This window comes from Cnephaeus nilssonii (assembly GCF_951640355.1).
Source record: "Cnephaeus nilssonii genome assembly, chromosome: 17".
Lineage (NCBI taxonomy): Eukaryota > Metazoa > Chordata > Mammalia > Chiroptera > Vespertilionidae > Cnephaeus > Cnephaeus nilssonii.
In genome coordinates, this window is record NC_137088.1 from 29,696,042 (window position 1) to 29,710,651 (window position 14,610).

A 14,610-nucleotide genomic window follows, 5' to 3' on the forward strand; every position below is an offset into this window, starting at 1 on the left:
CTATTGCCTGGGTGTGGGCCAAGTCACGTGGATTGGGTGTGGGAAGTTTCAGTGTTACAGAACAGACCAGGAAGCTCACTCAGAATTATCCTGAGCTGTAACTGACAAAAGAAAACACGGAATTTTTATTCTAAATGGATTGGTTAAACGCCTTTAAAGGTTTTTTCAGTAAGTTAATCTGTTTATTAAATCCATAGTTTTCTTGTAGTTTTCAAATTAGATTTTTCACTTTTGTAATTTAAAGGAAAACTGTATGGAGAGAACCTATGGGAGGGAGTTATATAGGCTGGTGCTTATATGGTTTATTAAACATAAGCTAAATGATTGGTGATATCAAATAATATTAGTTTTGACTTTATAAGTAACGTAGTTTTAAAATATTGTATCACTGTTTAACAGATAGCAAAAGGATATAAATAAATGATTTGAGTTTGATGCAGTTAGTTCTAATTCAGTAACTTTGAACTTAGCATAGACATTTGAAGTGAATTAAATAAATTGTAAAGATATTAAAAACATGAGGAAAAAGGATTAGGTAAGCAAGTTCCTTTATTGTCAACATGATTTTCAACATTTGAATTAACACAGTATTGTTTTAGTACTTTTTATTTAGATTTTAGAGGAACAATGTAGACGAGAACATTTAATAAAAGCACCAGTAAATGGAATGTTTTGTTTTAATCCATGTAGGATTGCTAGAAATTACTGTTTTAGTAAATGTGAAATTTTATAGTTTGAAATGAGTTCTGAGAGCAACTGCTTGCAAAGAAAATATAAACGGTGAGGAAAATAGTAAATTATTTGGCTTGTTTTTGAGTTCTGATCACAAAGTAATACTAATACTTACAAGAGCCTAATCTTTCTATCTAGTGATGGCCTTTTTATAATCTTATGACAATGAAGTTGATTTGGTCTCTGAACATTTACTTGATATTTCTAGAAAAATGAACAGAGAATTGTTGTAGAAGTCTTATATATAGGGAGCGTAAGGAAACAAAGTGTAACCTGTCGAAATTTCAAGGTAAGGGGCAAAATGGAAAAGGAGCAAGCACTTTGTTGAAAAAGAATGTTGTAATGGTAATATTAACCCTTTGCACTCGCTTGCTTTTTTCTCGATTCCTTTATTCTACTCGGGATTTAATTTTTTAAATACCCCAGATTTTACAAAGTGCGGCAGTAGAATAAAAAACTGGAGTTTCTTTTCATACAAACTTATTTATTTGGATTTTTTTATATTTCAAATTATTGATACATTCAAAGAGTAATTTTAATCTCGACATCCGAGTGCAAAAGGTTAAGACTCCTTTTATTATTTAGTTAACTTTAGTGGCCAAGAGATATATCTCTTTTGTTTGCTTTTGGGGGAGTTATAAAAAATTTTAGGTCTGCTTTTTTGGTCAGTGTTCCTTTTACAGTTTATTCTTTAACTTATTCATTTATTTGTTTATCAGCATATTTTTATTGAGAGCCTACTGCAAGCAAGGCAAAAATCATAGAATATAAAACTAGTACTCTCACAGAATTTACATTCTGGTGGGGAGGTAGATGGTGGTGGTTATTTATTAATTATATAGTGGATTTTGTATCTAAGTCTAGTCATAATTGATACTGACTATAAATCAACCAGAAATAGTATAAAATGAATATATTGTATCATTTATATAATGCTTCGGTATATACTATCAATACAATGATAAAATCATCATTCTCTCTCTTGAGTCTTAGAAAGTTGATAGTTAATCCTAAATATATTTGTAGGTTCAGGGTCAGGATTTGATATTTGTAAGCAAAATACCCCTTTCCTCACTAACAGCAAGTCAGAATTTACATTTATTTTGCTTTCCAGCTTGTCAGAGTAGATATAGGCTATTCACCCACCTATTCCCTGAATGGACTTAAAAATTTGAGGAAATAGTATGTGTGCTTGTATGGCAGCAAAAATACCCTTGAAAACAAAAAGTGTACAATATTTTAGATCAAACAGAATAATAAAAAACACTAATTTCTCTATTTTATGTAGATAAAAATGAACAGAAAAATTTTAAAAAAATCTGTAATGGAAAGAACACTATATTTTTGTATTTAGATTTCCTTAGTTCTGCTTCCAGATAAACCAATTATTAGTCATGTGGCCAAGGGTATATAACTAAACTTCCTATTCCTTATTTGTAAATGAGAGAATTGTGCAAGACTATGACCCTGGAAAGTCCCTTTGAACTCTAGAAGTCTTATAGTCCTGGTAAACAGCTGACCAATCTTAGATGTGCCATAAAAACCTGGGGGATATCCAGGAGGGAGAAACTGGTTTTGAAGTATGAATATAACAGAATTACAGTTCCCTAAAGAAAGAAGAATACTTTCTTTGGCCTCATTCTATTGGACATTTATTTACTCAGTGATTTAGATGGAGGGAAAATAACATGCTTAATGTAAAGACCTAATGCTGGAAGAATGGCAAATACATTCTGTACAGAAATATATTTGAAAGCTAAAAACTGCAACAGAAATTAACAAGATAAGTAGGAACAGACATTAACGTAAATTTAAGTTTTTAAAAGAAATTGAAAATGTTGAGAATCTAGCCTGGCAGCAGTTTGCATGAGTATAAAAGACTTAGAGCTGCTGTGATAATGTAGATGCTAAAAAATCAACACAGTTCATAATGGCATTGATTCAAATTTATGAGGTGCTCTGGTGAAGGGATGCTATAGCTTCTTTCTGTGTATGTTGGCCAAATAAAGCATGGCTTAGTTTATATACTTTGGCATACTTGGATAGGCATACTTGTCCCAAGTAGATCCTGGGAAAGGATCTGGGGTGTTTATCTAAGGCGTTCCCCATATATACATACATATATATATATATTTATATATATACACACACACACACACACACACACACACACACACACACACACACACTTTAACCGTGCAGGTGTTGGGACATTCAAGTAGTTGCTAGTGAAGAGGCTGCTCTACGCAAGTAGGACCAAGGGCAGGCTTAGGACCAAAAAGACCAGAAGCTTTAATTTCAATTTTAAGTGTACACAAAATGATTTAACTAACTGTTGGAGGAATTACACCACATGAAACATATGTAGTTGCAAATCATATAGTATTTTATTATTTACAAAAGTTCCTGATGCTGCGGGCACAGACTTGATGGGATCCCGGTGGTGCTATCCTCTGGGGTCCGGCAGCTGGGTTGGTTTGGTCCGGATGCAGGGGGCCCGGCATTCCTCACCCGAGCGCTCGGTCACGTCTTGATTCGGAGGTATTAGCCGTTCTTCTGTGGTCTGCTACAGAGAGGAGTGAGGAGCGGTGTTGCTTGCCGGACTGACAAAAGGACGTGCCTTTGTGGCTGTCTCGACAGGCGAGCATTGTTGGCCGGCCAGGACCCATTTTTAAAGCCTGTTTTGTACCCGCGGCAGTTCAGGTGGCTATCAATGAATTACGTCAATGCACACATGTTAATCTCAAACAGGGCGAGGGGCTACATGTGGTTATCTAGGGAGAGTACATTATTCACACAAATGGTTATTTTAGCAAGTCATTCTGAGTCAGTAACTGAAGTTCAAATCTTTATCTATGGGGTACACACGCTTCAGGGCAGTGGGGAATGTGTCCTTAATATCACATTTTAAGTTTTAAGAAAGTTAACTTAAACATTTTAAAGCCTTTTTAACATTTTAGACATTTTTAAAGTATTTTTAAACATTTCTATATATTACTACAACAATACTTTTAACCAGTGGTATTGAGAAATTCAGATGCTTCCAAATCCTGGCATCCCGTATATTAAAGATTTGAAAGCCAGGTTACATAAAGAATAGTTGTGGGTACAAAGAATGACCTTAGGAAGAGAACAACTATCATGTGAAGATGCAATATTCACAATACTTAACCAAGGTTCTTAAAAACTTTTGAGGACTTAACAATAAATTGTTTTGGTTAAGAAACAGTGTTGTAGGAAGAGAGAGGTTAGACCAGTGGTTAGAAGTGAGGGAAGGATTGGAAGATATACTAACACTTTTGTGTTTTTTTTTCAAAACCAAGCTAACAATAAAAATGAGTGCCTCAGAGTTACACAGATCCTCAGTGTTTAGACCTGAGCATTTCCCTCCCAGTCCTGGCCAGGGCCAGTTATATAATGCTATAATAAAGGTTTAAGTATTTTTGAAAAAGTAAATACCAATATGAGGGGGTTGAAAAGTAGTAACTACCATTGCTTGCTATGTACTGTGCACTGTGCTGAGTGCTTAACATATAAACTTTCAAAAATTCTTTACAAAAATTTTATGAGATAGATACTTAATACCGCACCATCATTTCACAAGCAAGGCAACCGGAGTTTAAAGAAGATTAAGTAACTCGACCAAGATCAAATTAACTAGTAAATAGCAGGACGAAATTTGTACTTAGGGTCTCTTTTGCACCCATATCGACTAAAGATTGGAGAAGGTTAGACTCAAGCAATGGATTAGAAAGGTTTAATACAAAAGGGACTAATTGAGATTAGGAGTTGTACTAACTGTGAAGTTGGGAAGAATTTAGGAAAAACATACCTGAGGGAGGCCCTGGCCAGTGTGGCTCAGCAGTTAAATCACTCCCCACCCTCCTACCCTCCCTACCCCCCTTGCACTAAAGGTTGATGGTTTGATTCCAACTCAAGGATATATACCTGTGTTGCAAGTGGGCGGTTGGGAGGCAACCAATTGATGTGTCCCTCTCACATCCATATTTCTCTCTCTCTCTCCCCCCCTACTCCATTCCTTCCACTCTCTGAAAATCAGTGGAAGAAATATCCTCAGGTGAGGATTAACAAAAGAAAAAAATACCTGCGTGAGTCTGCTTATAGAGTGATCTAATTGTTGCTGATTATAACATAATTTAGAAATTAAGAGGTATTAATACTTCATATTTGTATAATTTTATAAAGTAGTTTCACATCTACTCTCATTGCTGAAAGATTGGGAAGACTATTTTTTTAGCAATAGAAACAAAGGGCAGTAAACAGGCCCTTCCCAAAGAATTGTAGAAGCAGGGTAAAAAAGTGTTAAGTTATTGATTATGCATACATTTGTCTGTTGTTCACATGATAAATGGTAATGGAACTTAATATCAGGCACTGGGAATAGATAGGTGATTAAAAACATGGTGTTTGATCTCAAGGAAGCAAATATTGGTATACAGAGTATTGAGGATTAGAGTAAAAATATTTACAAAGAATAGTAGTGGCAAAGAGGAAATACATTAACTGTTTTGGGGAGAAATAGGGAAATCTTTAGTGAGAAGATACATGACTGAGTCTTGAAGACTGAGGGTGGTGAATGTCGTAGGGCAGAAAAACATCATGTGCAAAGGCTCATATCCTTGAAATAGAATGTGTATTTTGGTAACTGAGGAGCTTGTATGGCTATAGCATTAGTTGAACAGGTATGAGGTTAAAGACATGCTCAAAAGAGAGACCACAGAAGGCTTTGTATTACATAAAAAATGAATATTCTAAACTTATGTTTTCCCTAAAATATTTCTGGCCTCTAAGATTAAAATAGGTTATTTTTTTTGTGTTTTCCCACTAGGGACTTTCATTTTTGGGTCTGTCCAAAAATTCTTTTTTTTTTTTTGACATTGTATAATTAGTCTTAAAGGTTATCTTATTGATAAATTTTTAAATGGGCACACAATACAATATACAGATCATGTATTATATAAATGTATGCTTGAAACCTGTGTCTTATTAAAAGTCACCCCAATACATTTAATTTTTAAAAAATCATTTTGTAACTTGCCTTTATTTTCAGGTTTCAAATTTTATATTTTCTCTTATCAGTATTCAATTTTAATCAATGTAACAAACATTTATTGAACACCTGCTATAACACAGTTCTAAAGTATAGGGATAGAAAAAGATCAGTGAGACAGAATGCTCTTCTCCGGAAGCTTATGCTAAAAAGAAAAAAGAAAAAAAAAAAAGCCTAAAAGACAGACCCAGGAAACGCTATCATACAAGGACTCCAGAAATATAAGGTGCTAGAGTGCTTAAAAAAGGAAAGGGTAAATACTACTGAGAGTGATGGTGGGGGAAAAAGGATGTTGAGAAACATGGAGTGGAAAGATGAATAAAATAATAAAGTTGTTAATTTGAAATGGTCCTTGAATAGATTTTTGAAAGGTAGAAGTTTTAATAAGATTTGGGTAAGAAACTAGCCAACAAGGTAAACTACGTCATTAAGGTGGAAATATCTATTCAGAGAATTGATTTAAGGGGCCACTCTCTTTTTAAAAAAATAAGTGGAAAAAATATCCTCGGGAGAGGAGTATCAAGAAGAAAAAAAATGTTCTCTGTATCTATTAGTCTATTTCTGGTTTGCTTGTTTGTTTATTTTGGTTTTTTTAGAATCTGATGTGGGGATCTTTTAAGAAAAAAAATTATGAGGTAAAACTTACGTAACATAAAATTAACCTTTTTAAGGTGTACAATTCAGTGCTGTTTAGTACATGAACAATGATGTGTAATCATCAAATCTATCTAATTGCAAACCATTTTTATCACCCCAAAAGGAAACCCATCCCTGTTAAGCAGTCACTCCCTGTTACCCCTTTCCTTCAGCCTCTAGCAAGCACTAATCTGCTTTCTGTCTATATGGATTGATCTATTCTGGCTATCTATACTAATAAAAGGGTAATATGCTAATTAGACTGGGAGACTTTCTGGACATCCTTTTGGACAAAGCCATGGTGGCGGGGCCGAGGCAGAGGTGGTTAGGGGTGATCAGGCCAGGAGGGGAGGGCACTTGGGGGTGATCAGGCTGGCGGGGGGGGGGGGAGCAGTTGGGGGCGAGCAGGCTGGTGGGGGGGGGCATTTGGGGGCGAGAAGGCCGGTGGGGGGGGCAGTTGGGGGTGAGCAGGCCGGCAGGCAGAGTGGTTAGGGGCAATCAGGCAGGCAGGCAGGTGAGCAGTTAGGAGCCAGCAGTCCCAGATTGGAGAGGGTGCAGGCCAGGCGGAGGGACACCGCCCCCCCCCCCTCCCCCTGCATGAATTTCGTGCACTGTTTTTAAGGTGCATTCATGTTGTAGCATGTATCACTATTTCAAACCTTTTATGGTCAAATAATGTTATATGAATATATCACTTTGTTTATCCATTTGTTGATGGACATTTAGGTTGTTTCTACTTTTTGGTTATTGTGAATAGTGAAGCTGTGAACATTTGTGTACAAGTATTTGTTTGAATACCTTTTTTATTCTTTTGTGCATGCACCTGGAGTGGAATTACTGGATCATATGGTAATTCTGTGTTTAACATTTTGAGGAGCCATCAAACTGTTTTCCATAGCACTTGCACCTTTTTACACTTTGCCCAGCAATGTAAGAAGAGCTCCAGTTTCTCCATATCCTGACCAACACTTGGTTTAGTTTGGTTTTATTATCGCCATCCCAGTAGGTTTGAAGTGGTATTTCATTGTGGTTTTGATTTATATTTCCCTAATGTCTAATGATATTGAGCATCTTTTCATGTACTTTTTGGGCATTTGCATATATCATTGGAGAAACGTTTATTCAAATTCTTTGCCCATTTTTAAAAATAGGATTTTTCTTTTTGTTGTTGGTTCTAACATATATATGTTCTAGATTTATGCCCTTAATTAACAGAATATGATTTGAAAATAGCCTTTTCTAATTCTGTAGGTTGTCTTTTCATTTTCTTGATAGTCTTTACACAAATGTTTATTTTAATGAAGTACAATTTATCTTTTTTGTTTGTGCTTTTTTGGTGTCAAATCTTAAGAATTCATTGCTATATCCAAGCTCATGAAAACTTTACCCTACGTTTTCTTCTGAAAGTTTTAAAGTTTTAACTATTATACTTGTGTCATTGATCCATTTTGAGTTAATTTTTGTATGTGTTGTGAAGTAGGAGTCCAACTTCATTCTTTTGCTTGTGGATATCCGGTTGTCCTAGCACCATTTGTTGAAGAGACTATTCTTTTCCCGATTGAATGATGTTTGCCTCCTTGTTGAAAATCAGTTGACCATATATGTATGGATGTATTTCAGAAAACTTGATTATCTGGTATACACAGGAACTTTTAAAAGCCCTTATTACCCCCTGTATATCCTTACCCAAACGCTTCTTTCCCAGGTTTTTAATGTCTGTTTCTTGTCCAATTGTTGTCCCTTGCCCCAGACTACTGTATCAATTAATGATTTCAGCAAAAGACACTCTTGCCCTGGGAATGCTCCAGGTCAGGTGAAACCAAGGCAAGTCCTGGTCCTTCAGGTAGCTGAGATAGATTGAAACCCACAACCACAGTTCTTTGAGAATAAGATCTTTGGTGCTTCTTCTGGCATTAGGAGTGCAGATTACTGTTCTCACAGCCACTACTGTTTGGGGATATAAGTGATTGTTGGCAAGCAACTTAAAATGCCACTGCTTTCTCTATGCTACAAAGCAGCAGCTTCTTTCTTCCCTAAGTCTGGCTCTAGTTTTTGTAAGTTTTTTACTATATTCCAGAATTCTGCAAAAGTTTATTCTGACAGTATTTTTCAGCTCATTAATTATTTTTTGGTGGATGGATGGAGGCCTAGAGTTTTCTACTCCATAGGAATTCTAATGTGAGGATTTTAAAGGATGATGGTACCATTAATCAGAAGTAAGAAAATTGGGAGGAAGGGAGTTGATTTATGGATATTTTATTTGGACATGGGTGTTTGTATTTGAGGTACTGTGGTACAATCTGTAGATATCTAGTGACAATTGGAATTGTAGTGCTTGAATTCCAGAAAAAGCTTAGAGCTGCAAAGAGATCTTGGAACCCTATACAGAAGTTATAGAAATGAAAATGTATTATTTCCTTCAAGTAGAGGGGAAGTCCAAGCATGACATCTTAGGAAACACTTTCAACTAAGGAATTATTCACTTTGGATTCATCCACAAAAATTGACTTTGTTTCTACCACTAGTGTAGGTACTGTACGACTAAGCACTGGAGATACAAGGTAATAAAATCGTTTTCTACCCTAGGGAAGCTCATTCTCTTATTAAGGAGACAGACTATTAAACAAATAGAATGCAATTTTATAACAAGGTTTAGAAGAAAAAATTTAATATTATAAGGAGTTAGGAGTGAATGGTGAAAATTTTGAAGGTAAAAGGAAAGGCAACTTTTTAAATAATGGCATAGTTTAAAGGCAGTAGCAGAGTTGAAGTAAAATTATTTAAGAATAGAAGTGATCTGAGTGCGATTTTAGACAACAGAGTAGAAAGGAAACAAGGATGGTAAAGAGGCAGTAAAGATGGCAAGAACCCAGAAGGATCAGTAGTTAGAAACTTGGATGAAGAAAAGGAGTAAGAGTAATGAGAAAGTTTTGAGAGAGTGAGAATGTATTTGAAAAATTTTACCTAGGAATGCCTTAGTTTTCTTGCTATAAATAGAATACAAAATTATGTGATAAGAAATGAGCAGTGGTGAAAATGCCTGATTAGAGTTGATGTAGCATACATTTGTGATGATGGCACCATTTGATGATTTTCTCATATCTTTCAACAAGTGTATATTAATCACCTTTTGTGAGATCCTTGGGATTATATCCATGAACAAAATAAATAAAATCCCTGCCCTTGTGAAGCTTACATGTTAATGGAATGAGAGGAGGCAAACAAATTATATATTATTTTAAAATAAACATAGGAAACAAATAGGAGCAACTTGGGTCTTGGAACTAAGAAAGCAAATGAGAGTATTACCCAGACATAACTATTTTATATTGTATACATCAAGTTGTAAGTTAAGTTATTGTTTATTTCAATTATAAAAATCTAGGTTTTAAAAATAAGACAAGAAGAAGATGGATTTGGTGGATCCTTTATGTATGTACTTAGATTGTAGGTATGAGAGGAATAATCTGTATTTACATTTCAGAGAAAATGCATTAATTTAGGACAATTTTATAATTGTGCAGTTATTTTAGGGTCTTTGACAAGAAAAAAGATGAAAAGGTAAATTGTCATATAACTACAGTTAAGTGATTATGAAAAGAGAATTGGTAAAGGAGGTGGTCAAAAAGTACAAATTTGTAGTTATAAGTCATGGGGATGGAAGGAAGGAAGGAGAGGGTGGGTGGAAAGAAAGAGAGAAAGAAAGAGTGAGCGAGAGAGAGAGAGAGAGAGAGAGAGAGGGGAAAGAAAGAAAGAAAGAAAGAAAGAAAGAAAGAAAGAAAGAAAGAAAGAAAGAAAGAAAGAAAGAAAGAAAGAGAAAGAAAGAAAAGAAAAGAAAGGAATTTATTTAAGTTTAAAGGCTTACAAAACTAGTCAAAGAGTTCTTAAAATAATGAGCAAATTGGTTTTTTAGGTTATCATTGTTTCGTATTCTCATTACCTTTTTTTCCTAATTTAAACAGGCATTGGAAAAGTGAAAAGAAAACCCAGTGTACCAGATTCTGCAGCTCCTGCTGATGATAGCTTTGTTGACCCAGGGGAACGTCTCTATGACCTCAACATGCCTGCATATGTGAAATTTAACTACATGGCAGAGAGAGAGGATGAATTATCATTGATAAAAGGGACGAAGGTGATCGTCATGGAGAAGTGCAGTGATGGGTGGTGGCGAGGTAGCTACAATGGACAAGTTGGATGGTTCCCTTCAAACTATGTAACTGAGGAAGGTGACAGTCCTTTGGGTGACCATGTGGGTTCTCTGTCAGAGAAATTAGCAGCAGTCGTCAATAACCTAAATACTGGGCAAGTGTTGCATGTGGTACAGGCTCTTTACCCATTCAGCTCATCCAATGATGAAGAACTTAATTTTGAGAAAGGAGATGTAATGGATGTTCTTGAAAAACCTGAAAATGACCCCGAGTGGTGGAAATGCAGGAAGATCAATGGAATGGTTGGTCTGGTGCCAAAAAACTACGTTACCATTATGCAGAATAATCCATTAACCTCAGGTTTGGAACCATCACCTCCACAGTGTGATTACATTAGGCCTTCACTCACTGGAAAGTTTGCTGGCAATCCTTGGTATTATGGGAAAGTCACCAGGCATCAAGCAGAAATGGCATTAAATGAAAGAGGGCATGAAGGTGATTTCCTCATTCGTGATAGTGAGTCTTCGGTAAGTTGGTTTTCAAAGGTAAATGGAAATAGAGCACTGGGTATTAAAAAAAAAAAATTGAAGAGGATAATTGGCTTCCCTATAAATGTTCTGAAGCTTAAGTCAACGTTTTTTCCAACTTCATTTTGAATAAAATATAGCCCTAGTAGTGATACTCTACTGGATTATTTGGCCTAGTCTAGTACTGTTGGTTTTGCATTTCTGAAATATTTTCTGTTGCATTAAACTGAAAAAGGGAGAAAATTTAACATTGGCTTCTTCATTGAGAGTAGAATGATGCAGTAGACTAAACTGGGAAAACAATTCTTTCCTTTTGAAAACATTTCTTAAATTGCATATTGGATGCACTGTTGTCCATGTAATAAAGGGAATTCCTAAATTTAAAAATTTGATATTTAAGTTTTTTCTTTTAAAGTGGTTATGGTATTTAAAATGCACTTGTGATAAAAGTTAAATTTTATTGTAATACTAGTAGAACTATAAAACCATATAAAAATAGTTATGTGGACTCTTAGGTACTGTCTAGAATATTAGAATTTGGTGATACTCATTTCCCTTAAAAATGGCCTTTATTTTTCTTGGATAAAGTATACCACTGTGTTTCCACTTTTCAAATCATGATTAGTATTGGCTTTGTTTGTATGTAGTTGTACAAAATTGAATGTGTGATTGTACAAAAGGTTGAAAGAAAGGCAGCAGAAATGCTATCTGGTGGCAAGTTGTGTGTGTTTGTGTGTTTGTATGCACATGCACGCATATGCACAAGAGGAAGGGAGAGGTAGAGGGAGGAAAGATAATGATTGAACTGCCAAAGTCTAAAGTTCAGGAAATGGGGCCTATAACATGCATAACCAACCCCCCAGGAAGAGCAGGTGATTGACGATAGGGAAGAGTGTTTGGATGCCTGACCTGGCCCTGCTTTCCAGGACAAGCAGTGGGCGGGTTAGGAAGGAGTGACCTTGGAGTGAGTGGTAAAGTATGGGATGTTTCCAAGTAGCCCACTGTTTGAAGCTTTGGCAGTAATTGGATAAAAAGATGATTCTGGGGTTAATACAGACTATTCAAAAGAGTGTTAGGTTAAATTAAAAAGTCTTAATTAAGGAAGTTAAGGAAGTAGCTTAATTGCAGAATACTGTGTATTTTCTTGTGGCTAATTGAGCATAGATATTAACCAAAATATACCATTGTTTTTAGCAGTAGAGTTTTTGAAGTAGAGGTCTTAGGCATATTTTGTTTGACCTGCACAATGTTTTTTAAAAAACATTTGAATATATTGTCAGCATTTAAATATTGGGAGATTAATTATAAAAATTCAGATAGCAGACTTCCCTTTTAAAATTGGAAGGCCTGTCATCATTAAGACCATACTCCTACAAGAAAACAATCACAGCTAAGTGGCCACCTCCCTTAGACTGGGGCCGATGCATAACCGGAAGAGCAGGTGCTTGATAGGGAAGGGTAGCACTGGAGTTCCCTCTGTCTATCCACCATGTCACTTACTTACTTTTTCCCCCCCTTGTAGGCATTTGAGTTTATGACCTCTCATAAGTTTACATTATTCCTTCTTCTTTGAGAATTCAGAATATTGTATCAGCTACTCTGTAAGACAGCTACTATTAGTTACTAATTGAAAAGGGGTAGATGTAGATGTCTTGGATTTTCTCTTGTGTTTCTCTAGTAGTCTGACTGGAGAAAAGATAGCTCTAGATGTGCTTCAGATATTTAAAGGATTTGCTTGTGGTGTTAGGTAGAACATGTTGAGACTTTGGAGTCTTACTGCTTGGATTTGAGTCCTGACTATTGTTAACTAGATGGATAATCTTGGATTATTTAGCTTCTCTCAGCCCAAATTTTCTCATCAGTAAAATGGGTTTGTTTTGAGGCATAAATAGTTTAGCATAGTGCCTAGCACCTAATAAGTGTTCACATTTTAATTGTTATTAGTTTAATATAAAAATGCTAACAGATGTCTTTCAAAATGTTTACCCTACATGTTTTTTCTCTTTTAGCCAAATGATTTCTCAGTATCACTAAAAGCACAAGGGAAAAACAAGCATTTTAAAGTCCAACTAAAAGAGACTGTCTACTGCATTGGGCAGCGTAAATTCAGCACCATGGAAGAACTTGTAGAACATTACAAAAAGGCACCAATTTTTACAAGTGAACAAGGAGAAAAATTATATCTTATCAAGCATTTATCATGATACTGCTGACCAGAAACTATTGCTGCACAGCTCTAATTCGTCATGTAATTGAAGACTGAGAAACTGTCAGTCCAATCATACTTGATTGGATATTGCTATTTCTAACTCTATATGAGAATTGACTATAATACATAAGTATTTTTATTATAACTCAGCCCATACATATATACTACGTATGCAAAGCATCTGCATAAGCGATTCTTTTTCCTTGGTCTTCTGTTTTGTTTCCTTTGTTGTTTTTTTTCTTTGTTTCTAATATTAAGGTTTTATATTTTGAAAAAATGATGTAAATCAAAAGTCTGTTTATGGAAGAATTTCCTTATTGTCTCCTTTATTTCCTTGTAAGGGCACCATATTAGTCACTTTCTCAATGGTTTCTCTTCATATAAAATTATATCAATATATGACATATGCTAAAATAAATTTCTTGGAGAGTGTTAATCATTTCTGTGACTAAATAGCAATAATAAATGGAAAATTAGAAATTATTTTTAGGTATTGGATTTGTCATAAGCCATTGTAAATATCAATCAAGTATGTTTTGTCTGCCTTTATTTTTAAAAATTCATTTATTGTCTTCACTGTAAATGGGACATAGGTTAGAAAACATATCTTGTACAATTTTAATTTACAATTGTTGGAATCAAAAATCCCTAAATTTCTAAGACTTTGGGTGCTTCTTTCTCATCTGGTTATTCAAGAGAACAAAGCTGTTTTTCAAACTGTAAATGGAGGCTCTAGTGTTATTTTTTCCCAAAGCATCTTGTGTTAGGATATAACTGTGCCAGTGTAAAAAAAAGCTATGGCCAAATTTGGGGGAAGTAAGAGGCAATGAGATACTTGGTCTCCCTCCCACCCCCATCCCTTAACATCAATAATTATCAGGCATGGTATTTCTATTTCCATTTCTGCCTTTCAGCTTGAGTTGTTGACTGCGACACTAAAATTGATTTATACCTGGGATGAACTCATAGTTAGAGAAAAGTATTTTTTAAATCTTATTTTTGCAAGTGCTTCTATTATGTTTTTGTTTACCAAGCAGAAGTTTGGATGTATGGATAAGAGGCTACTGTAGAGTATTAAATTTAATTCTATAGGTCACAGAAGAAAACCAGTTGTATTTTGTGGTCACAGCTTATCCCTCCATTATTCTGTTGATTGAAATTTAAGCAAAGCAACCTTTAGTATTTTAATTGAAAGTTCTTATTAAAATCACAAAACTTGTAAACAGAAGTCATATATTTTGAAAAATTTCTCAGTGCAGCCTAAGCAAATTAATGTTTCCATTGTTA

At 35.1% G+C, this 14,610-nt stretch overlaps 1 protein-coding gene across 4 annotated transcripts in view; it reads left to right on the forward strand.

Annotated features, from left to right (window-relative positions):
• The window catches only part of NCK1 (NCK adaptor protein 1), a 66,315-nt gene extending 51,705 nt beyond the window's left edge, over positions 1 to 14,610 (forward strand). For 2 of the 4 annotated variants that reach the window (XM_079794941.1, XM_079794940.1), the window contains 2 exons: positions 10,402 to 11,114; positions 13,124 to 14,610. In XM_079794941.1, coding sequence (XP_079651067.1) covers positions 10,402 to 11,114; positions 13,124 to 13,318 — 908 coding nt within the window. In that variant the 3' untranslated portion in view covers positions 13,319 to 14,610. Of the gene's footprint in view, positions 1 to 31; positions 169 to 10,401; positions 11,115 to 13,123 lie in introns of those variants that run through there. The other 2 variants (XM_079794942.1, XM_079794939.1) reach the window with 2 other exon arrangements.